The sequence below is a fragment of the Mugil cephalus genome, chromosome 22 (genome assembly GCF_022458985.1).
Source record: "Mugil cephalus isolate CIBA_MC_2020 chromosome 22, CIBA_Mcephalus_1.1, whole genome shotgun sequence".
Taxonomy (NCBI): domain Eukaryota; kingdom Metazoa; phylum Chordata; class Actinopteri; order Mugiliformes; family Mugilidae; genus Mugil; species Mugil cephalus.
In genome coordinates, this window is record NC_061791.1 from 13,514,302 (window position 1) to 13,537,702 (window position 23,401).

Below are 23,401 nucleotides of genomic sequence, written 5' to 3' on the forward strand. Positions count from 1 at the left end.
TTCAGAGAGCTCTTCTGTTTGAATTCAGTCCACACTTCTGTTTGTGTAAGCGTCTCTCTAGCTTTCTACAGTTAATATTTCTATTATTACTACTTCTACTGCATTATTGTTTATGTGCTGCAACTTTCTCGTGTGGGCTATGCAGCTTTAAAGCCACCGAAAGCTCTTTAAACCTTCAATATCAACTTAAATCTGAGTTGTTCATGATTACAAAGGCAACAAAATCTTCTTCCAGTCAATCTTTTTCCAGCTCTATGTGGTTTAATTGAATTTGATTCAAATTGCGCTGTGCACAAGCCCCGCCCACTTTAGGAGAAGAGCAAAGTTAAGAATAATGAAACGCCTCAATTGAAATAATCAAAATATTTCTAACTTTGGCTGAAATGTGGATATTCATGTGTGAAATACTTCATTGTAGTAAAATGTCAAATTAAAAATATTTCCATAGGTTTTTATTTTTATTATGATTATAAAGTCGCCTTTTCACATTAAACCTTTCCATACCGTGCTTATAAAATTAGGTCTGTCACTGTAACTTAGTCACTGTGTAAATATTTAATTAACTGACATCACTTTGTAGAAATTAGTTTTCATTTTGACAATGCAGGCTCTGTACCATGACCAATATTCCCGTGATGACTGTGAGCGTCTAACCATTTCTTTTGCTCATCATTTGCCAGATTCCCAAGAAAAGTCAGCGTTACATAACCCTCTCGAGCGCCGTGCTTGTTTCGACTCGGCGCGCTTCCTTCCACGTCGCAGACATGTAAAGGCAAGAGGCGGTTAAAAATTCATCTTTTTTTTTATTATTTTACAGTCACAATCATTTATTCTTTCCAGTGTCTCAAAACCATAAAAAATAAATATACATTATGTTACAAAACAGTTCCAGTGTTTCGGATCATACAAAAAAGAAAAAAAAAAACAAGGACATTTATGAACAGTATTGATTACATGAGGGCAAAACACTGGGGGTGCGCAGTGTGTAAAGGCATTCAGGTGGTAAACTGGTAAACTGTACATTGTAAAGTTGTCTTAGCTGTAAATACGTTGGTGTCAATTTGACTTCTTCTTTTGACTCAAAGAAATTGGAATATAACAGCTTTCAGCTGAACTGACCACACTGCTGATTTACTTTGTGTGATGACTTTGGTTACCAGGAGGGCGATGCGTTGGACACACGGGCAGGACGGACACTGGAAACGAAGGCTTCTAGTTCATAGTGCTCCAACAGAGGAACAGAGAAATCCCTCCTCTGTTCCACCTAATCAATGTTCATTAAGGCCGTACTGTTCTATGAGAACTCACGTGCAGCTTTCTTATTTTTAATTTACTGCCAGAGTGTGTTTTTAGCGTGTAAGGCCTCGGTCTGGGACGAGGCACGTAGAATAGTGATCTCTGTTAACCAGCACGTGGAGCTACTTTCCCAACTGTGTTCCCAGGCAGGCATATTATTTTTAGTTTAGAAACTTGCTACAGCTGAAATACAAAATATATCATTCTTTCTTCTTCTTTGCCTTTAGAATTATCTACATGTTAATTACACTCTAAATACACTGCACTGAGAGGCCGTAGAAAGCCTTCCTTTAAAGTTAATAAACCAAGACGAGAAGAGCGATTGGTGTCCAGTTTTAATGAAGTGTTCAAAAGTCACTGAGGACAGGTTGTCCTTGAAATCCTGTTGGACTTAACTTAAGAGCTTAAGTCCATGCTCTGTGAAAGAGAAGCTGCCCAGGCTTTCCTACATGAAACACGACGTCATGAACCCCAACAGGATTCAGAACCACCAGCGAGGAGCGTCATTGTAAGGCTTGCGATGCATTCTGGGGGCATTCTTCATCTTCTGCCTCTTTTTTTCCTGTAGTGGTTTTGGCACACATGGCTCCACTGCATCATTTCATGTCGCAGTCCAACACAGCATTCCCTTTATAGCTTCTCATGTCTTTCTATTATCTCTTACGCTTATTTCCAGGCAGTCCTAACGTCTGCAATTAATACTGCTCTCCAGAGAGAGGAAACGTGAGAGGACAGATCAGGCGTGGTTCTCCTCGCCTAATCTTCAGCGCCCGCCTCCATCTTCAACTTTCGACCATTTTATTCCTCTGCTCTTAATCTCCTTCTTTCCTCCTCCCCCCGGCGTGGTCTTGGGCTCCTCCTCTCACAGGGGCAAGCTGGTCTGGGTTTTCCTAATAGGTCAGATCGAAGTCTCGTTACTGCCACTGTCAATGGAGGACAGGGTAGGGGGAGGAGAGAAGAGGAGAGGAGAGGAGAGGAGAGGAGAGGAGAGGAGAGGAGAGGAGGAATGGGGTGATGCAGGAAGAAGGAAGGGTGCAGGGAGAAAGAACGTGCAAGGTAAAAAATAAATGCAGGGACGTGGGAAGTTGTCATGCAGCATTTAAGCGGGAAGGTCGTATTAAATCATGCTATTAAAAGAACTGTTTGACATTTTAGGGAAATACAATTTTGTGACTTTTTTACAAGAATAATATGAAAACATTTTTACTACTTTCGTATCAGGACACAAAATACGATACGTCTTAGTTTACACAAAGACTGGAAAGAGAAGAAAAAGCTAGCCTGGTGCGGTGCAAACGTTATAATTATTTAATGAATCTTTGTTTTAGTTAAATATATTGTGTTTGTTTAATCTGTGCTTAATCTGTTTAATCTGTGTGTTAAAACCAAGCCAGCACTTTTTTTTCATTCTTTGTTTTCAGATCATATTTAAAGGGCCAGCCTGTCCTTCATTCTATGAGCGGATCTTCTCCCACTGAATCCTCCATGTTTCTACAGTAGCCCAGATTGGACAAACCAAACACTGACTCTAGGCTTTTGTCATTTTTATGTTGAAAAAAGGGTCAGTGTTCCGCTGGTTGCAGTCTGTAACATCACCACTAGATGCCACTATATCCTACACACTGGCCCTTTAACAGGCTGACACCAAGGTACTGCCAGTCTTTTCAACTTACTCTTAGCAAGTGCATTTCCCAAAATGTCAAACTATTTGTTTCACTATTAACTTAGTTGTAATACATGCACTTTTGCACCTGTTGACACTGTAGTCAACATGTTCTTTCATAAAGAAGTTTTACGTTCGCTAATAGGGATTGTTCAGATTGTTAAAGTAGTTTTTGAATCCCTTTTAACGTGATTCAAATAAGCACTTTAAAGCATCATTCACTGATGTGGTGAATGAGTCAATGACTTCAAGATTGCTGCTGATTAAACTGTGCTAATACTGTAGTTTGTGTTAGCATAGATAACGATGTTAAATATTGACACTATTGCTACATGCCAACAATCTTTGCTTACTCTGAGTCAGATTCGTTGCCTCCATTGACCGTCCCTGACTTCAAGTGCATGGCCACTCCCCCGTTGGTCTCCCGGTAGATGCTCGGTGCCGAATTTCCGGGAACAATCTGGGGTCGCGGGGCAACGGGCGGCTTGATGATGGCGCTGCCGTCGTGGGTGCCGTTGTGGCCTCCGTCGTTGGAGGCCACCGAAGAATGTCGGGAAGATGGGGTCATGATGTTGACGGAGGGGGGAGGCGGAGAGGATGTGTTGTTGTTGTTGGGTGGAGGGGAAGTGATAGTGGGGGAGTTGTAGTCGCTCAGCTTCTCCCTCAGGCGGTTCTTCATGTTCTTGTCGTTAAGTGGAGGAGGGTAGCTGATCTTGTTCTTTAAGATACCTGAGTCAGATGAGGCATTCATGTTAGTGCACTCCAGGTACAACTGATTGGTTCGTTCAGCTGGGATTTTAAAAAAGATCTGCCCCCTCACCTTTTCTCTGCTCGGGTTGGTGGTTGCTGTTGGGTTGACTGCCAGGTGCGGTCTCTCTAGCATTACCAGGCATCTGTCGGTCTCTCTCCTGTGGAGCCTCCTTCTCTCGTTCACCAATGTGGTTGAGTTTATTCTCCGAGTGCAGCTCCACGTTCACCTTGGTCTCCACCCTGAGCCTCTCTGCGCCGCCCGGGTCCTCGCTGTCGCTGGCCGTGGTGGGGTCTGTCGGCCAGTAAGGCTTCACGTGATTGGATACTGAATCACCTGGTAAAAAGGGAATGACGCGCACTGAAATCAGCAAACCTCCAGGACTAGTAAATAAAGCCAGCATCAAAAACTGCAGTTCCTCAAATGCCCACTTGAGGCTTTCTCCGGAGGAGAGTCAATGAAAAGATCGTAGACCCCCCATGTTTAAATGTACCTACTTTGCAGCAGAAATAAACATATTTTCAGCCTAGCCACCTATTTAAAGCATATTAAGTGTTAAATTTTATGAAAAATTTAGGGTGTGACCACCTGTCAGTCAATGACAGGTTGCTAGCCACCATCCGACACATCAAAATCCCTATTAGGCAGGACTTGGATGGAGGCTCTGCAGGGATGGTGGCTGTCAGGAACTCTATGGGCGATGTACCCGTCTTTATATACAGTCAGTGGCTGAAATCCAAACTGTTTAGACTCAACAGCCCAACATGACTAAACACATACCTTTAGGGGTGCTGTGAAGGGGCCTCTCGTTGTTCCACTTTGGCTTGACATCAATGTCGTCGTCCTCGCTGTCTGAGGAGTGGGAGGAGGCGTAGGAGGAGCTGTGTTCATCCACCGATAGCTCGCTGTCAGAGTCAGAGTCTGATAGAGACAAGGTGGGAAGAATTTAGACATAGACCAATGAGCCTCTATTCGCAAAAAAAATTAAAAAAAAATATTAGTGACAGGTTTTAATTAATGGAACTTGAGAAGCTGACCGTCTCCTTTGGTGCCATTGCGGTGGAACAGGGGTCCGTCCAGATCTGTGTGTCCTTTAGCTGTCCCTGAAGAGACACTGGGCTTCTGACCGGACTCCTCCCTGCGCAGATGAAGACAGATACAGAAGGAAGGGGGTGCGAGGAAAAAATGGGGAGGAAACGCAGAGGTGGAGATTTAGAGGAGGCAGAGAGGGGAAGTACAGAGACGCTGGAAGTTAATTCAAGCCTCGACTCGTGGTTTTAGACGACTTATTTTCAACAGCAGACATCTCTCATTACCAAACATCTGCTTCTGTTGATTGCCTCGACAAAGACGAATATGAAAACGCGGTTTTGCTGTTCAGGTTGAAGCCAAAACAAATCTACCACTGATGGATGGAGCACCTGAATTTCGAAACTATTAATGGTAAAACTATTTCAAACAACCACAAAATTAAAGCTTTAATCAACAGATAAAAAAGATGGGAGGAAGTATATTTTAGCAGCTTACACCATCTACAATCTGCTTTTATTCTTAGTCCTATCCTTTCAACCAGCAGAAGTTGGCTGGAGGGTAAAATGTTACAGGAGACTCTGACCTGTCTGATCTAAGAGCAGCTTGTGGAAGCAGATGAAGATATGCCAACAGCTGCAGGGAACAGGTATGAATGTCTGCTTTACATTCCCATCCCGACAGGTACAATCCCATCTCCCCTCTCTCTCTCGCTCTGTTCTTTCCACATCTCTCCCTCGCTTTGTACATCTGCCTCTTACTTTGCCTCTGTGCAGGCAGCACGCCACACCCCCCCCACCCAAAGCGTTTTTGCTCTCATTGACCCTAATGTCGGCTCGCGTTACCCATATGACAGCTTTACAAGCCAAGGCATACAGTCAGACCTAACCTCCAGTCAGTAAAACTCTTTAAAACCAGGTATATGTAACCCCACTCCACTGCAATGAAAACACGTCTGCGATACACTCAAAACACACGGCTGTAGAAGATAAGCTAGTGAGATGATAGTGAGATAAAAAAAATAAAATAATAATAATAATAATAAGCTCTAACTAAGGATATTGCTAACACCCGGGAGCTAGCATCAGGATACAAATGAAGGGCTATAAATTTGCCTAATCATCTCCCCATAATTAAACACTATTTTCCACAGTGGAGTAGTAAAGTCCATTGCAACTTTACTTCCTAGCTACAAGAGTAGCAGCATGTTTTTTAGCATTTTTACAATAAATTACACCTGTGTCTTCTGTGGTGTGGCTAATCTCAGGTGAATAAGTTTAGCCTCTACTGAATTGCTTTGAATTCACAATTTATTACATCTGAGATATCGCTAACGAAATATGCTCAAGCTAAAGAGCTAGCATGAGCCAATCAACACAATGCTATAACGCTACACACTGATAACACCTTCGATGCTGTTGTATGTTTACGTAGAGAGCTTAAATTTACTTAAATATATATAATTTAAAACGTTTTTGAATACTGCAAAACTTGGACAGCGATAAATATGGGCAGTAAGGACTTTGGCCACACCAAGCTAAAGTTGCATTTACAAAAATACTTTTGCTAGCAGCTAGCTTAGACTGTGTAAACCTTGGTGAGTTTAGTTTTTGTTGGAGCTGTAAACCAGTTATCTGTATGTTTCAGCGCTTTGAATCTGTAGCACGTTGTAATTAAAATTCTCTAACGCGTTTCACTTTCATACGCTCTCAGTTCTATAAACAACGGCAGTGGAAGCTCCATATGAACAGTGCTCACAACCACGTGGAAACCCTTGACTTGTGAAGGTCCAAGCTCATAAGTAGTAACCAGAAGTTACATTTGAAGGTTAAAATTTTACATAGACTATGTTAGCTGTTGCATCACTACACACAACAACAACAACAACAACAACAACAACAACAACACACAAGTATGGATGAATAGTGGAGACACTGTGTTCTGCTGTATATGTCTGCATGTATGTATGTATATATGTGATTTTTGCAACCAGGCCATGTGCCAGCAAATCTCAGCGTGGCCATTCATGCAAGCAGAGTGACTGCACTATGCAGGTGCCATTACGTGGCAACATGCATGTGAGGAAGAAACAAAGGAAACCCCCTCCAAACGTTGGGATACGTAGAAAATAAAATGAACCAGAGGATGAGGGCAAGAGGACAGTGTCTGTGTGTGACTGTAAAGAGTGTGTGCTTGAATTAGTTGGTGAGGGGAGTTAGTAAATGTTAGACACACAGATATACAGAAAGGGGGGGACAAGGGAAGAAACTGGCGAGAAAAAACAGATGCAAACACCAACAGTACACACTCCATCCATGCAGGAGTAGTAGTAGAAGCAGCCATGCAGTCAGTGAGCGTGTTGTACCTGAGTGTGTAAGCCAGGTAGCTGCTGCGGCTCTTGGCTGACCTGAGCGTACTGTCCAGGGACACGGTGGACTCGCCGATGCCCGAGCGGTACAGCGGACCCTCCTCTGTGTACGTGTTGTTGCAGTTGAGAGAGCGCTGAAGATGGACGGAAGGCGGGATAAAAACATGTAACTCCTTTTTTCACTGTGCCAATTAAAAACGCATTCACAAAGGGAACAATCAAAATGAAGGACCATGAACGTCGTGTGAATAGTTTGTTGGCTTACTGTGAGCAAAGAGGCTCTCGTGGTGCTCGACTCGTCTTGTATGTTCTTCTTTCCTGAGAAGACGTTCTTGAGATTCTTCCTCACCTCTTTGTTGAAGACGATGTGGAAGAAGAAAATGAAGACTCCCTGGGGAAAGGGCAAAAAAAAAAAAAAGTTTAAGTATCTGGATTTCCTATATGTGGCTGGGAGGGGGGGGGTGACTGGAGTTAAATAACAACCATTTTACCTGCAGACAGCTGAAGACAGCAAACAGGTAGTGGAAAGTCATCACGTTGCTGTTGACCGCCAGTAGGCCGAGGAGCCAGGTGGCGCTGATGAGCAGCAGGAGAAGGAAGGCCATACGTAGCGCAGGACTGAGCCGGGAAACACGGATTTGTTAAAACGGCAAAGTTTAAAAAAAAAAAAGATATAAAGAAACAAGTGGAACAGGTGAAGTGACTGGGAAACTTACACAGCTCCTGACTTCTCTACAGCCTTCTGCCTGCGACCACAAGAAGCCTTCGCAGCAAGAATGAAGATCACTATGTTGACCTTTAAAGAAAGATGGAGAGAGTTCAGGCATGTTCGTTCATACAGATAATTTGAGACACACTTTGGGCTACGTCAGTGCAGGCACACACCAGGACGACTACAAAGATGGGTCCGGCGAAGCTCCAGATGAGTGTGTCGTGGACGGAGAGCCAGCAGAAGTCTGGGTTTCCGTAACCTTGAGGATCAAGGCCTACTGCCAAACCTGTACACACACACACACAAAATAAATAAATGGCATTACAGGTGAGTTTTAAAGTAAGAAAGACCAGGAAGAGACTAGCAGCAATGTGGAGATGCTGAAATCTGGAAATACAGAGAGTTGTAGCTGTATCTCTCTCAGTAATTTGGTGAGACCACGGAGGGTTAATGATATTCAGCAAGTCTGAGCAGTGACAAGCAAGAAAACTTTTGGTGGCCCAACATAATCTTCATTTTGAAGTGAGACAACTGAGGCGCAAGAAAACTCTGTCCACGACTTTGGACCCCACCACCCATTTATGATCGCGGGGCTTGGAGCAAATAGAGAGTGATGATAACCAAATGTTTCACTAGGAAAATATATGAGAGAGTTACCTATGCAGCCAACTCTACGAAGCAATGGTCAAACTGCTCCTGGGGTTTGAAGGCTCCTAGTATGTCATCCAGGTAACCCAAAAGGTGTTTGAAAAAAGGCAACTGGACTTCAGGCTAAATAAGAAAGTTCCTGCTCCGTTGCCATTTTTCTATGCCTTTTGGATAATGTTCCTAGTAGTATCTTTCTTTGACATTTTCAACTTCTTTTTTTTTTCACTTTCGGATCTCTGTGTGTTTGACTCTGTAAATTTATATCTCTCTGACATTGCGCCTCGATCCAAATTCCAATCGGGTAAGCTACCTCGGCGTCCGTCCCTGCCAAAGTCATGTCAGTACATCACACATTATTTAACAGTTACCTCATTATTATTATCTAATAACCAGGTTTAAATGTTACGCTGCTGCTATATAGGAAGATATTAAACAGGCTTGTAGAAATAAGTAAATCCACGGAAATTATATTAGAGGATGCCTCCTTGTATATATTGAATCATATTAAATCTAGACCGCCATTGATTTTGATATATGCGCCCCTTATTATCCGTCTTTTTTCCGAAACGTTGTCCAATAATCTTCCCACGGGGATCTCGGCCTCCTCATGAAAGGCAAGCCGCGGCACGATCCTCCCCGACATCTGCTGTCATGCCACTTCTGTGCGAGCTTTTTGTTCCAGTCTGCGCGTGACTCACCGGTAATGATAGCCGGTATGCCCCAGCCCATGGCGTAGTAGAACCTCATGTGGCTGTGGTTGATGTTTCGCATCTCCGTCAGCATGCGGTAGATGTGCAGGCCCTCCACGAACATCCAGGCGAAGGTGCACATGTAGAAGTAGTGGAGGAGGATGGCAATCACCGTGCACACAAACTGGACAGAAAGTGGGGGCGAGACGAGAAATGAACGGACGAAAGACAAGGAGAAATCTCAATAAAGTACAATATAGTGTAGCTCTTTGTGTTCTTTGTGACCAATTAAACTATTCATTGCAAACTGAAAGTGTGAACTGTTCCCCGACATATTACGCAACTAATCAGCAGCCCTAATGGTAATACACCTCCAACTCTTTCATGGCAAACCTCGCAGATTTACGTCCCGCAGTAATGATTCAACCTGTCCCTGCATATCTTCACCTCCCCTCCTCACATTTTCCATGGCTGCCGCTATGACAGAAGAATGCGGTGCGTCGGGGAATGTCCCAGCACTTGAGATATGGCGTATTTTAGCAATGCCGTGGAGATCAGAGGAGGAGAAGGAGAAGAGACTGCTCTGACGGGGTTATAAATCACCCGGCAGATGGCCTTGGGCGCACACTGACAGCATTCCACAGCCCCTTCTCTCTCTCTCCCACACACACACACCTGATCGTGAAATCTAAAGCATTGATAAATTCAGCGATATGCAAAAAAAAAAAAAAAAAAAAAAATCGCACGTTCTCTTTTGCTTCTCAAAGATCTCTTTGCAGACTTGGCTTCCAGTGAGTCAAGTAAAAACCAAACTCCACAGCGTGCAGATAACTCGGCATGTGCTACCTCTTCCCAGTCAAAACACAGTGACTCAAAAAAAAAAAAAAAAAAGACAAAACTCCCACCACTTATCTGGCGCCTGTAAACGTACGTGCTGCTAAATCTTTATGCTGGTATATATTTGTCTGCTCTGGCAACTGATCTTTATATGTGGTAGAGTGGAAAGAAGGGCCCTAAAACCTAAAGCTTCAACCACCGGTTTAAGCTAGTGAGAGATTCCTAAACATTGGATTTTTTTTTGTTTGTAAGTTTCTTCCTGACGCGATGAATCAGCTGGAGTAGATTTATGGGGTGTGAACTCTAACTACTGGTTTGACATTTATTGCCGAGCGAACTAGTTCACATAAACCGATATGAAACAGCCCGATGCATCTGTCTAATCTTTCATTAGCTTTACCTGTCGGGTACGGCCCACCACCGTCGATGTCTTTGCGTATGGCTGAAGACATCTGGTTTATCCAGACTAGTCAGCGCTGACACATTCAGTTTAAACACATTGTATTCCCAAGCTTTTACATATGCAGGCAGCTGAGGGAGCTTTAGAGGAAGCTGCTGGTGGGTTCTGTTACTTTAGGACTTGGCCAGGTATGCACTCTGTTTCTTATTTCTCAGCTAACTACTTTCTCATGACAGTTACACACTTGCCACACAGGGAAAAGCAAATAAACATGTTTCCAATCAATTCTACGTAACCCGATAAATCTGTCTTCGTGTCTTAGAATCTCAAACATTACTTCTCAAATAAAACCCAGCAAGGCCGCTTGCAGATTAAGAGATTAATGATGTTTTCAGCACCAGAGACATGCGAGAGTTTCTTTGAGCAAAAGCTAAAAAGTTGTTTTGGGAATCCTTTGCCAAGGACTACCACCCTGAGGCTTGCTTCTGGAGACAGGTACCAGTCGCAGCACGTCTCCTCTACTGGCCCACTGAGTATGAGTCTGTGGCACTAGACTTCAAAGATGTTCCGCACCATTTACTGTGCGCACATGCGTGCGTCTGGCCATGCCAACACCAAATTAGGTTATGAACTTAGGTTATGAAGCGTAGCCTTGTTGTGTTTCTTATCCCAGACCCTACCTTTCACCTCTTAAATGTGAGAGGTCCACCGCAATAAAGTCACATCCAGCTGTCACTTTGTCAGAATGAGCTCACAGGGAGTTTTATTTGGAGTGTGGCTTGGCAACCAGCGAATTCACATCTGTAACAGGCATCAAAACTCATAATCTGTCAAATAAAGAAAGGCCTTAGCCATTAAGTCTGATAAAGCCCTCGTCGAGTCAGCGGTAGAAAGCAGCCTCCAGGTCAAACAAACACCGGAGCGGGACGCCACATGCATGTGACTTCACGTTTGGCTGTCCTACATCTAAAGTACTGTGTATAGCTTAATGTCATTAGAATTAGATTTGAAACCTCAAATTGGTCTTTGATGACAAAGACAAATAACATATTTAATGTCTGTAATACCAGTGATAACCGATGAGGTATACTGGCACCACAGGGCTTACTCCTGCGGTTGCTGGGGAAAAGTATGATTTGTGTAAAAGTACAGGTATACACCATTCAGGCATAACATTATGACCACCTAGAAATGCACTCACCACGTTGTCGGTCTGATTGATGCCAAGCAGGAAGACCAGCTCGGAGAAGAAGAGCGCTGCCACCAGGTTCCTGTGGATGGCGAGGAGGTTGGAGCGGAGCCGATGCAAGAGGCACAACAGGATGAAGGTGACGAGGAGGAGGAACAGGGAGACCGACACCGTCGTGTACGTGACGATCTTCAGCGGGAGGACGTCACCGTGCTGCGGAGACGCGGAGAGCGACACGTCAAGCCGGGAATCGGCAACAAGGCGAAAAGGAAAATTACCGGTTCTGCTGCATGTGAAAGAGGATTCTTTTGGAGGGTACCTCTCTCTTGGAAATGTCCATCAGCACGGCGAAGCTGGTCATGTGGTTACACTGACAGCTGATGTGGCTGTTGTTTCTGTTGAGGACCTCGCAGCCTTTAGAGGACCAGCCGCCAGTGCCGCCAATTCTAAAAACCCAACGCGCACAACAGATGTCAGTACTTTGAAACAGAAAGCTGAGAAAAACTTCTGAATGGACTTTTATCCAGCTTACGTGATGGAGTGGTCCCAGAACACACAGACAGGCTTGGTTCGCTCCTCCGTCTCCAGCATGGTGTACTCCAAGGTGATGGGAGGGTCCAGGACGGGAGGAAGAGGGGGACCCTCACTGTGGACGGTGGCGCTCACTACGGCTGTGTTGATGACTGGACGGTTAGGAAGCCTGGGGACACACAGAGACGGTACAATCAATGCACGGACATGCAATGAGTTCCAAAGTGCCTCAATTTTGGTAAAAACTTACATCTACATTTGTGACAGAAAGCTATTTTTACATCTTTCTTGCTTGTTTCGCACATAGAAAGCTCTCAGACTCCATGGTTAGTTCAGGCGCATATATGCATTCATTAAAACACACCTCTCAGTAAATATTATGACATGAAAACAGTTCAGCTAGAGCGCGTGTTCCATCGTTGGCCTCTTAAATGGATCTGGATCTATATGTGGCTGGATGACACTCTCTTCTGTTCAGTGTCTGACATGTACGTGTTTACATTTCAAATAATTAGAGTCGTTCAGTTCACCAACGTCCTCAATGTACCTCAGACTCCTGCGGTCGGGGTCGTATCTTTCCGGAAGGAGCCTTCCCAGCGACTTGTACACTATCACCACGGCGACTGGCAGAGGGGCAGCGGGCTCGAGGTGGCGGCGTCTCCTGTCAGGCACCGTGTGCTCCTCCTCCTCCTCCGCGGGGCGGTCGGTCGGCGATGGAGGGGCAGGAGTGGGTTCTCCTGAGGTGGACAGGAAGAAGACGGAGCTCAGGCAACGTGGAAGCAAAAGAGCGAAGAGTGATTCAGAGTGATTCAGTCATATCCCTACCTTTTGGGCTCTGAGGGCGCAAGTTAAACTGTGGGAAGTGGACAGAAGAGCCCAACTCTTTCGGGTAGGTCTCCTGGATGTCCTTGAACCGAGGGAACGTTGCCTTCTCTGGGTCCGACATGTCCAAGTAGTCCACAGTTAAGACTAGCAAAACAGCAAGGAACAAGAGGAAAAGGATGAGAAGGATGTGCAACTATGCATGGTCCACCTCACGTACAATTTGATTGCGGCTCAAACACTCACTCATGTTTTCGGTGACGATGGTGAAGGGCTTCAGGTAGGTCTTCCTGACGTTCTGAGCCAGCGTGTTGGCGTAGTCCTCAAAGTTGCGCAGCAGATGCGCCGTGCCGCCTTCTGTCCTCTGGATTTGGTCCCAGTGGTCCTTGGTGTCAGGATCCAGTATGGCGCTTCCTGCTCTCACCAAGTTCTAAAAGACATAAAAAGGTTCTCGTCGTATAAGTTGAATCAAAAGGAACTGGTGGCACATCACAGTGATATCAAAGAACTACCAGAAGTGTAGTGCACAGTGCCAAAGCTAGGGCCATAGATGTCCCATTGGTGTGTCATAGCTTTTAGGTGCATACAACTGCTCTCCTTCATCGTACTGTTCCATCCATAAGAGTACCTCATTGAAATCTGCGTCCTTCATGGCAGTGAGGTCGAACCCCGTCTGCTGGCTCTCGTACTGCAGCACGTGGTTCAGCAGCTGGGCGGCCGTCTTCACGTCGTTGCCGTAGTAGTTCTGCGTGTTGCTGGTGGCGCCCTGGAGCATGCGCACGATGGCCTTGGAGCGCTCGCTGTCCATCCGCGAACTGTTGCGACGCAATTCCTCGTTCTGGTGAGGCATGAGAAGAGCGGGAGAGGGAGCAGGTCAGGGCAGGAGCGACTCAGTGGGTGTGATGAAACCGTAATAGAAATCGGTCAATCCGGGGATTAGTGAGACTACGGAAAGTTCAAGCCTCGAGTATTAGGTTTAAGTTCATAACACAATAGGTAGGGTACTTAAATCTCCTATGGACTAGGGCTCAGATTACAGTTCATGTGTGTTTTTTTCTTCACCATTTTCTTCAGATGTGAGAAGGTGACGGTGGTGCAGTTGAAGAGCTCAGGCGACAACCAGCCCTTCTCGTCACTACAGTGGCGGATTGCCGTACCTGAAATAACACAGAGACAGCACAAATATTAAGCCACGAGAACACAAAACAGATCATGAAATGCACAACAGTAGTTAAGATGAACACATTGTCAAAAAATAAAAGAGGGGCTTGAAGAATGAACCCCTATTTGATCAGAGCTGAAACGCCTTCCAACTTGAGCCGGGAGAGGGCACAGAGCGGTACTCGTAAATAAATTCCCCCAAAGACTCTTGGGAGACAACAAAGGGGTCACCATGGTGACTGTAGTTACTAAGAGGGCAGGGAAGACAGTTACAGTATTACACTAGGAACAAGTCAGTGAACACGGCTTTTGAGTTTACCTTGTTTCTCTTTCTTACTCACACACAAACACACAGCTGGATTATTCTGTTAGACCCTAATGTATCCAGTGTTTTTCCAAGAGCCTCCACTACGTCACTGGCTGATGGGGAAGCCGTGTTGGATTAACGAACCAATCAGGGAGCCTTACCACTGTCTTTTCATGCTTCGGCGAGACAAAGAGAGGGTTCATGTGTCTTATGATACATCAACTCAACAGCAGCTTAACCAAACTTCTGTTAGACGACAGCGCTTAATGTTTTGCCGTTTTTTTCTTTCTGTCTTTTAAAACAAGTGCCTTTGGAAAAAAAAGAAACAGCATGACCCAACTGCCTGAAATAGCTGCCGATTTAAAGCCATAGTTCAACGTTTTGGGTTAGGTTAAACCCGGAGGCTGTTACATTGGTCTGTTGAGCCACCTGCCACTTAGCTTACATCTGCATAAACACTGGAAACAAAGCTAGCCTGTCTCCATCTAGTATCTGAAGTGGGTCACAACTCTAAAGTACTCACCGATGGATCCCTTGGGACAGTTCATGGCGGCAGGGCGTCCAAATTTGGTCTTTGGCCACCAGATGCCTGCGTCAAATGCCTTGGGACAGACATCGTACACCACTGTGGAGAGAAGAGCATGATCCCATTGGTATTGTTGGAGGACGTTTACATACTTGATGCCTCGTTTGGGGCCTTATTAAAGAAATGAAAGCCACCTAACCTCAAGGATATTACCTTCTGAAACAGCTAGACAGACAAGCACAGGGGCACTGAATTACATTAATCCTGCAGGGCTATTACACAAACTGTGGTACATAATTCATTTCAGCATATCTGGGTCCAGGGCAAACCAGGTTGGGACCTGCAGCCTTGTTTGTAGCTGCTCTTAGGTCCCTGTAATCTCTCCGGTGTTTTATTAACTCTTAGCTGCTACTTCACTTCTTAATCTGAGCTTCATTCTCTGTAAAGACCTCAACTGAGTGATTCCACCATAAATCATAAATTTGATTTGATCCTAAAACTGCATTTTTAGGCCTTAGTTTCAATGAAAAGAAGCTTATTGTCACTACGGATTCGTCCATTAAAAGTCCAAACACGTTCTAAGACACCGAGAGGAGCGTCATATTGGGTGAAACAGTAAGCAGGCTGACATTCAGATTCCGTCAGGGACTTTGTGGCTTTGTCTTTTATTCATCTCTACTGTATTGTGTGTGTGCAGTCCCGCTGCCAAGTTAGCCCGCTAGCCAGATTTGCCTCTTCTGCTTGACTGGGTGACGACAAAGATGTGAAGTTAGCTCGGCCACAGCACCCGCAGACGTGAGCGACGCTATTTGTCTCCTTTTGACACCTCATTGATTCGTCCCGGGTCCCTCTGTCAGCCCCGAACAGCCAGCGTTTGAAATTATCTTTTTTTCATCACTGTCCCCTTTGGTTTTTAAAGTCATCAGAATTTTCACGGTCATCACTTCCCATGAACTTTATTCATGCGCTTTTTGTTGTAGATAATGCGTTTTAATCCATGTAATTAATTGTTAATCACAAACAAACAAAAAAAAAACATATTCTCTTCACATACCCTCGCATCCCAGGGGAGTGACTTCAGCGAAGGGGTTATCGCAGCGATTGCACTGACGCCCAATGACTCCCCCTTTGCAGGGGCACTGCCCAGTGACGGGATCGCAGGTCCGAGAGTCAGAGCCGACGGAGAAACACTCGCAGGGGTAGCAGGTGTCCTCACCCTCTGGACGATAGTGGTTGTCCTGCAGGAAGAAGCGTTGGACACATATGGAGGAGTTGCACATATTTTGCATTTTTAAAGCATGTGTGATCCAAGAAGATGCTTAAACATGGTGTAAAATAAACGTGACGGAACAGCAGTAGAACAGCAGTACATGGAATACATAATAATAATGTATATTTATAAATGGCACTAGGCTGAGTTTAATATAGAACACATACTTAATTTCTCCCTAGGTTTGGGGGTCATTGGCCTGAAAAACGTTGAAGACCCCTGCCCTATTGAGTTCTTCTAAAATGTCATGTTATGTATGCATTTACCTTGCAGCGGCACTCTCCGGTGGTCTTGTTGCAGTCTTTATGAAATCCCCTGCTTGTATCACAGTTACAGGGTCCACACACGGGACTGCCCCACCAGCCTTGAGGACACGGCTTCTCCACTCTGTCATTGAAGACAAATTCATTCGGTAAACCAAAGCAAACACACACTGTGAAACGCAATTTTTTTTTTAAGTTTAATTAAAGTTTTTCCATTTTATAGTTAATGCGCTGCACACTCCAGGCAAAGGTGGATAAATCAGGTTATCATTGTTTCAATCAGCATAATGACTCATGCACCTGTTTGGCTTTCATGATTCCCAGGATCATACAAAACAAAGCCACGGCTGATCTGGTTTTGACATGTTACTGAGAAGCTATCGGTTCAAAGGAATCAAACAAACACCTGGTTATCGGTTAGGTTCATCTCCAAATAAATAAATCTACAATAAACTTCCTCTTCGCATTTAAGTCACTTTGACTCGCCGAAACAACGCATATACACAGACTTTCCTTCTCTGAGAGATGTGATCTCCACTGCCACGATGTGATCTGATAGGGGACAAGCGGCAGCGGGAGGCCAGCAAAGACTAAACAACTATGGAGGAGCAATGAAGCGCGGACGGGGGAATCCCACATCCTGCTTAAGACAGGAAGTGATGCGTGTCATGGGGGTCAGAGTTCAGCAGGAAATGATGGATTCTCAATCGGGGCTGACTAATTCACGTGAACTCTCACACCGCCGTGAGATGGATTCCCTAACAGATGGCTGATCCTTGAAATGTTTTTTGATGTTTGATCTGTCTCATTTTCTCTCTCTCTCTCCCACACACAAGCTGGGATTACCAACTAATAAAGTTGCACAGAATAACTGCCAACTTTAGAAAAGAGAAAACACCTGAACCAAAGACGATTAACGAGCTTTGCCATTTCATTTCTAACATCTGGACGTTCAGGGCTTTGAATAAAAAATAGGCTTAAAGAGACCTGTAAGTGATTATGATTTTAAATGTGTAAGATTTAGTATTTTTTGTATTGTATTGGACTGTAAGTAGAATCAAATATCTATTACATTTAAAAGAGGATTTTTTTTCTACTAACTTAAAAAACATCTAATTCCTCTCAGACAGACAAATATGCAGAGTGGAAGAAAGCTTACTTGTTTTCACAGTACTGGCCGTAGTAATTTTGTCCACATTCGCAGGTGTAGCCATGGGAGGAGCTCGGTTTGCGGACACATGTGGAAACGTGCTCACACGGGTTGAGCTGACAAGCGTCCACACACTGCTTACCAAAGAAACCTGCGGGACAGACAGTCAAGAAGAAATGACGCCCAAACCCTACTGAGCCAAATGATATGTGCCGTACGTGTCTAACGTGTGCACGTTTATTTCATACCTGGTTTGCAGACACAGGTGTGTGCGCTCCAGTCGTTGCTGCAGTGGCTGTTCTCGGGGCAGGTTTTGGAGTTGCACGGGTTGGCCAGGTTGCAGCCGCTTTCCACGCGGATCTTCAGGCCCTGATCCATGTTGACGTTGGCCAGGTTGGTGGATGTCTCGCCCATATGCACGCCCTGATGGGGGGCACGCGATAATGAGGAACACGCAAAACAGCAAAGATCTACCAGGGAACGATCTGTTTTTCAGGGGTGTGAATAACATTAAACACACACCTGTATGCAGCCAACGAATCCTCTGCTGACTTGGTTTCCATCTCCAGGCAAACCTCCAACATGAAGAGTCCTCACCTTCAGACCTGGGAGGTTATTACCAATCTCTATCGACTTCTGTTTAAAATGAGCAAAATGCATTAGTAAACCTCATTCTTATGTACATTAAGTAGAATTTTTCCATTCTAGCATAACTACTTGTGCTGCAGTAGTGCTATGTACCTGGTACATGCCATAGTCCAGGGACACAGAGGCCATGTATTTGATGTCCTTTCCATCCTTTACGCTTCTCAGCTCCACCAGCAAGTGATGCCACTCTCCATCATTGACACGAACTTGGGGGAAGCTCAGCGACGCCATCAACTGCTGCCTCAGCAACACTTCCATACGGACCTGTTGTTGAATGACCTGCAAGGTGAGAAGACAGAGAAATCGGATGATAAGACTGCAGCTTCAACTATATAGAGTTCTGTTTAAATGACACCGTATGCTGATGATAATGATGTCTATTCTGACAACAGTTTGCCAGTATCGCACCATGAGGTTGATGGTGGAGGAGGATCCGGCATTGGCCTGCATCAGAGTGCCGGCAGGCTGCCTGGTGCGGAACATGAGGCCTATGTACCAGGGAACAGCGACGGTGATGTCGGGCTCGCTCCAGGACACAAGCGCCTGGCCGTCGAAGAAGTGAGTAGATGGTATCACTGGAAAGAAGACGAGGAATCAGGTTGTGAGCAAAACTTAAACAGTGTTTGTTTGTTAATGAGGCTATGAGTCGCATTTATATACAAATATTACAAGAAAATTATATAAACCATAAACCATAGGCCTTCAACAGGGGGTCTGCAACCCCTAGAGGTCAGCAGAGGCACTGCAGGGTGTCACAAAACCTTTGGTTGATTAGTCATTTTTCATATGTATATACTTTTTCCCTAAAATTTTAATTTCTTTTAATACACATTAATATGAATCCAACATATTTTAGTTAAGGGATAAGTGATAGCTTAATAATGAATGCAAAAAAAATAAATAAAAAAATAATGAATGCAAAATAATAATAACGTATATTTATAAATAGCACTAGGCCGAGTTTAATATAGAACACATATAATAGGTAGGAGTTCCCTACTTAATTTCTCCATAAGTTTTGGGGTCCTTGGCCTTGACCCTTGGTATAAACATTAACTCCAATATACAGATCATTCTTCACATATTGCTTTATGACAAAAAAGAGGAAAAATAACTGTTCTTTGTTCTGTGCGCAAAACTAATGCTGTTATAATATGTAACCATTTTTTTGTGACATGAAGGAAAAAGGTTAATAAGATTTCTTTTTAAATGGTGTATTTACAGTCTTCATTGTTACTGGTTCCTGTTCTGAAATGTTGAGATTCACTGTTATGGCTTGGATTCACATTTTCCTCTACGTCATATAATTGCCGCTTCATGTCTCAAGGATTACTACACAATAATTGTTCGGCAAACATCAAATGTCTGGAGACTTTCTTGAAAGTCCACCGAAAATCCAACAGACGTGACACGCAGACTGAAAGCTCTGGTCTGGATGCTGAAAGAGCAAACATGACCCTCTTTGCACAAAACAAGGGTCAATCTTTCAGTCGAGCATAGAATTAGTGTTTCGTCCTGTATAATCCACACCAAAAACTCTGCATGTTCTCTGCTCCCCAGGGCACATATTTCAACTGAAGCATTTACAAATACACTCACAGACAGAGGCTGTAATTACAGGACAAAGCACATATTTGTTCCCGGTAGCAGAAAACTATAGCGGGACTACTTTCCCAAAGCTTATTGCTCAATATGTGAAAGAAAAAAAAAAAATCTTTGAATGCATATAAAAACAACCACTCCTCAGTTATTAATCACATTAATAAGACTTTAGGGATAAGCTCTGTGAGGCTGTGCTTTAAGCTAAATGTGTCATCCTCCAGCAGGATGTTAACACGCTCATGGATAATGTTGGGCAGATGCGTAGTTTATCCTGTCAGCCTAATAAAGGGAACAAAATTTGGCTAAATATTTTAAGAGCATTTTAGTATTTTTAAATATTTCAACCTGAAAAGCGAACGACCCAAAACTTGGCAATTCAAAGGAAGGACCCTTTAAAAGTATTTCACTTCCTCAACTGGCAATTTTAAACTTCAGATTTCTCTGTGCACCATCTCAGACAACCCTTACAGGTGGTTTATGCTTCCGTTTCAATTTGACACAGCACTTTACTATTTCCAGCTGTTTTAGATCAATAATGATGGAACACATCGAGGAAATTTCAGCGAAAGTTTCAGTCGCCATTGTTGAAAGTGAAACAGGAAGTGGAAACACATATTAAGCCGATGGGCAAAAAACACAGCGCCCATTAGTGTTTGGGTGGTGTTCTTACAGCGTGAGTATAAATGGCTCACACCGGTGTAGGTAGGTTACAGCATCAGCATCTATGTCCCACAATACCCTAAACTTAGGTCTTCGACAGGGGGTCCGCGGAGGCACTGCAGGAGGGTCGCACAATCTTTGGTTGATTAGACATTCTATCTATCTATCTATCTATGTATAGAAAAATTACAGTTTGTGGTTGGTAATGACAGCATAGGAGATCTTAAAAAAAATATATGATTTACATACATAGCTTGAAATATCTTGGTTGTGCTTTAACAGTGCACCTCCACATAGTCATCACATTAAAACTATTTTTTTTTTGTTAATCTCTAGCACAGTGTATTTAGATGCCTATATTATTGTTATTATCATTGAATGGTCTGTCAATCAAAATCTGATCTCACAGAATAAGAAGGTAAATAAACCGGGTGCGTGACATCCAGTACGTTCTAATTGTTTTATGTCTGTCCAGTCTGGATGACAGCGGTAGAGCAAAATAACAAATCTCTTGTTTCTCCCGTGCCGAGAATGTGTGTGAAGCCGCAAACCAAATGTGTCAACAACAAGCAGAGCGGCCAAAACCTCTTCCTAGCTCGCTGTGATCCCAGCCCAGTTCAGATACTGGATACTGGAGCCTGGCAGCGGCTGGTCGGCTACCTCATAGAGGAGAGGGCAAGGAGAGCATTCACACCTTTTCATATTGTTTGCAAGCCTGGAGGAAGAAATCAAAGTTCTCTCCTTTCCATAGAAGAACATGAGACGAGTTATGGGGTGTAAATAACAACACTGGTGGCTGGCCGAGATGCTTTTATGTTCCCGTGGTTAAAAAAGAGAATACGTTCATGTTCATTTTATCTATCTCTGCACACTGTTATTGTTGCAGGCTATTTATAGCATATGTGCAGTATAAATGTTTGCACAATAACATGAGCTGCTAACCTTGCCAGCTGTGGTGGTACCAGAAACAGATATGAGATCAGTGCTTTTTGTTTCATCCTCTGAGTCTGGGCTTTAAGAAATGAGTCAAAGTTTGCTCTTTGTCTTCCAAAACTCCACACCTAAGGCCATGTTTAGAGTCTGATCAGAGGCTCCACTGTGACTTTCCATTATGATTGCTGCATGAGTCAGACTGAGTAAAATGAGGTGTTTCCCATCCAATTTGATCTCCCAAATACGCACCGTTTCCTGGAAGCGCTCAGACACACATGCTGCAGGTAAACGCGCATGCGACAAGAGACACATTTGACCAGAGAATCTTACACGCGAATCAATTGCACGCGCTCGTTTCTTACCTTGCTCACAGTGTTTGCCACCGTATTTGGTCGGACAGTCGCAGCTGTAGGTGTTCCACTTGTTGACGCACACCCCTCCGTTCTGGCACACATCACTGGTGCAAAAGTTTTTCTTTGCAGGGCAACCTGAACGTGAAACACAAAAAGATGCACTCATTGTCTGTGTGTTTGTTTCAAATTATAGATCGACCGATATGGATTTTTTGGCCAATACCAATTTTTTTTACATCAGCATTGGCCGATACGTGCTGTCGATTTTTCTGAGCCGATATTTGGAGCTCCCTCCATTTACATGACAAAAACAACACAACGGTAACAAATGTCTCAATTGAACCAAAATCATTTATTGAACTCAAAGAATACTTCTTGAACAATAACAACAGTAAAAGTTAGGGCTGTTGAAATGACTGAGTGATAAAGTGAATAGATCTCGGTTTGTTATGTATGGGCTGCACGGTCCACAGCGTCTCAAGCAGTGCACCCGCGTATTGGCAGATACCGACACCAGTAAAAAACGGAAATATCAGTCTGATATATCGGTCGATCTCTACTACAAATACAAATACTACAAGTAAATAACTTTATGAATCAACAGTAGGTTCTAGAAATTAGCAGTGTCTCTGCCTCCGCAGTGAAACTCTGCTGAACGAGTATCTGACCTTCTGTGGTGCCGTTGTTAGCGATGTAGCTGGCCATGTCGATGGGTCTGCTGTCGATGCTCAAGTTCCTCATGCAGCCCACGAAGTCTCGGTTCCTGACCGGGAAGTCTTCGGGCAGGTTGGGAACTCCACCGAGCAACAACGGCCCTGTCAAGTCAAGGGACCTGCAGAAGAAAAAAAAAATAACGAAATAGTCAAATAGTGTCCATAACCGTCACGTAATAATCAGAGTCACATATGGACACACAATATGAAAACAACCAATATGTGGTGTGCTTGTCACGTATGTCCTCGCGTTACCACAGAAAGACGGAGGTGCTTCGCTAAACCGCAGCAATATTTATGAACCGAGATCACTGTGTGAAAGTTTAAAGCTGTCAGGTTTAACATAGTTGGTCGTGTAGGAAGCGGCTTAGGCCCGCAGATTCAAAAATGCGCAACATCAAACACAAAAGGGCTTTAAGGTGCTTAACGTGATGCAACGGGGCACAAACCCTGCTAAATCAGGGAAAAATATAAGTTGCGTAAATGCAGCACAAACAGTGCTACTTAGCTGGGAAAAAGATTATTTAAGGGCATGTCTGAAGAGGATTTGGAAGTATGGATACTTGAGAGAGACAGGCTGCAGTTATATATGCTCTACTAGGTATTTTTCACCTGAACCGACTGCCTAGCAAGCCTCACTCTGCCCGTGGTTACACTCTATCACGTCAAGACGTTTCCGAAACCTCTCAGTCTCCGGCTGTTTTGCAACACATGACGCGCCGGTTGTAACGTAAGACCGAACACCCCAGCGTCAGAACGTCCCCTGAACGCCTCTCAAGCGTCTGTGACCTGTGCAACGAGTTCCTGGAAGAATGCAACCCCATTAACTCCCCTTTGAAGCTTTCTGTCTCCACCCTCTACATACTAAATGTGTCTGAGCATG

General features: G+C 44.2%; 1 protein-coding gene across 5 annotated transcripts in view; it reads right to left on the reverse strand.

Moving 5' to 3' along the window:
• Positions 1-783: 783 nt before the first annotated feature.
• Positions 784-23,401, reverse strand: part of celsr1a (cadherin EGF LAG seven-pass G-type receptor 1a) — an 80,505-nt gene continuing 57,887 nt past the window's right edge. For 2 of the 5 annotated variants that reach the window (XM_047575518.1, XM_047575516.1), the window contains 29 exons: positions 22,474-22,637; positions 21,815-21,940; positions 18,666-18,832; positions 18,351-18,536; positions 18,132-18,245; positions 17,858-18,032; positions 17,619-17,760; positions 16,463-16,583; positions 15,981-16,164; positions 14,924-15,025; positions 13,995-14,089; positions 13,561-13,770; positions 13,179-13,362; positions 12,936-13,079; positions 12,658-12,847; positions 12,112-12,279; positions 11,899-12,025; positions 11,592-11,792; positions 9,163-9,337; positions 7,990-8,102; positions 7,821-7,900; positions 7,596-7,722; positions 7,370-7,495; positions 7,144-7,238; positions 4,745-4,845; positions 4,488-4,628; positions 3,780-4,043; positions 3,313-3,688; positions 784-2,186 (listed from right to left, as the gene is read on the reverse strand). In XM_047575518.1, the coding sequence (XP_047431474.1) occupies positions 2,159-2,186; positions 3,313-3,688; positions 3,780-4,043; positions 4,488-4,628; positions 4,745-4,845; positions 7,144-7,238; positions 7,370-7,495; positions 7,596-7,722; positions 7,821-7,900; positions 7,990-8,102; positions 9,163-9,337; positions 11,592-11,792; positions 11,899-12,025; positions 12,112-12,279; positions 12,658-12,847; positions 12,936-13,079; positions 13,179-13,362; positions 13,561-13,770; positions 13,995-14,089; positions 14,924-15,025; positions 15,981-16,164; positions 16,463-16,583; positions 17,619-17,760; positions 17,858-18,032; positions 18,132-18,245; positions 18,351-18,536; positions 18,666-18,832; positions 21,815-21,940; positions 22,474-22,637 (4,426 nt within the window). In that variant the 3' untranslated portion in view covers positions 784-2,158. Of the gene's footprint in view, positions 2,220-3,312; positions 3,689-3,779; positions 4,044-4,487; positions 4,629-4,744; positions 4,846-7,101; positions 7,239-7,369; positions 7,496-7,595; positions 7,723-7,820; positions 7,901-7,989; positions 8,103-9,162; positions 9,338-11,591; positions 11,793-11,898; positions 12,026-12,111; positions 12,280-12,657; positions 12,848-12,935; positions 13,080-13,178; positions 13,363-13,560; positions 13,771-13,994; positions 14,090-14,923; positions 15,026-15,980; positions 16,165-16,462; positions 16,584-17,618; positions 17,761-17,857; positions 18,033-18,131; positions 18,246-18,350; positions 18,537-18,665; positions 18,833-21,814; positions 21,941-22,473; positions 22,638-23,401 lie in introns of all 5 variants that reach the window. The other 3 variants (XM_047575517.1, XM_047575515.1, XM_047575519.1) reach the window with 2 other exon arrangements.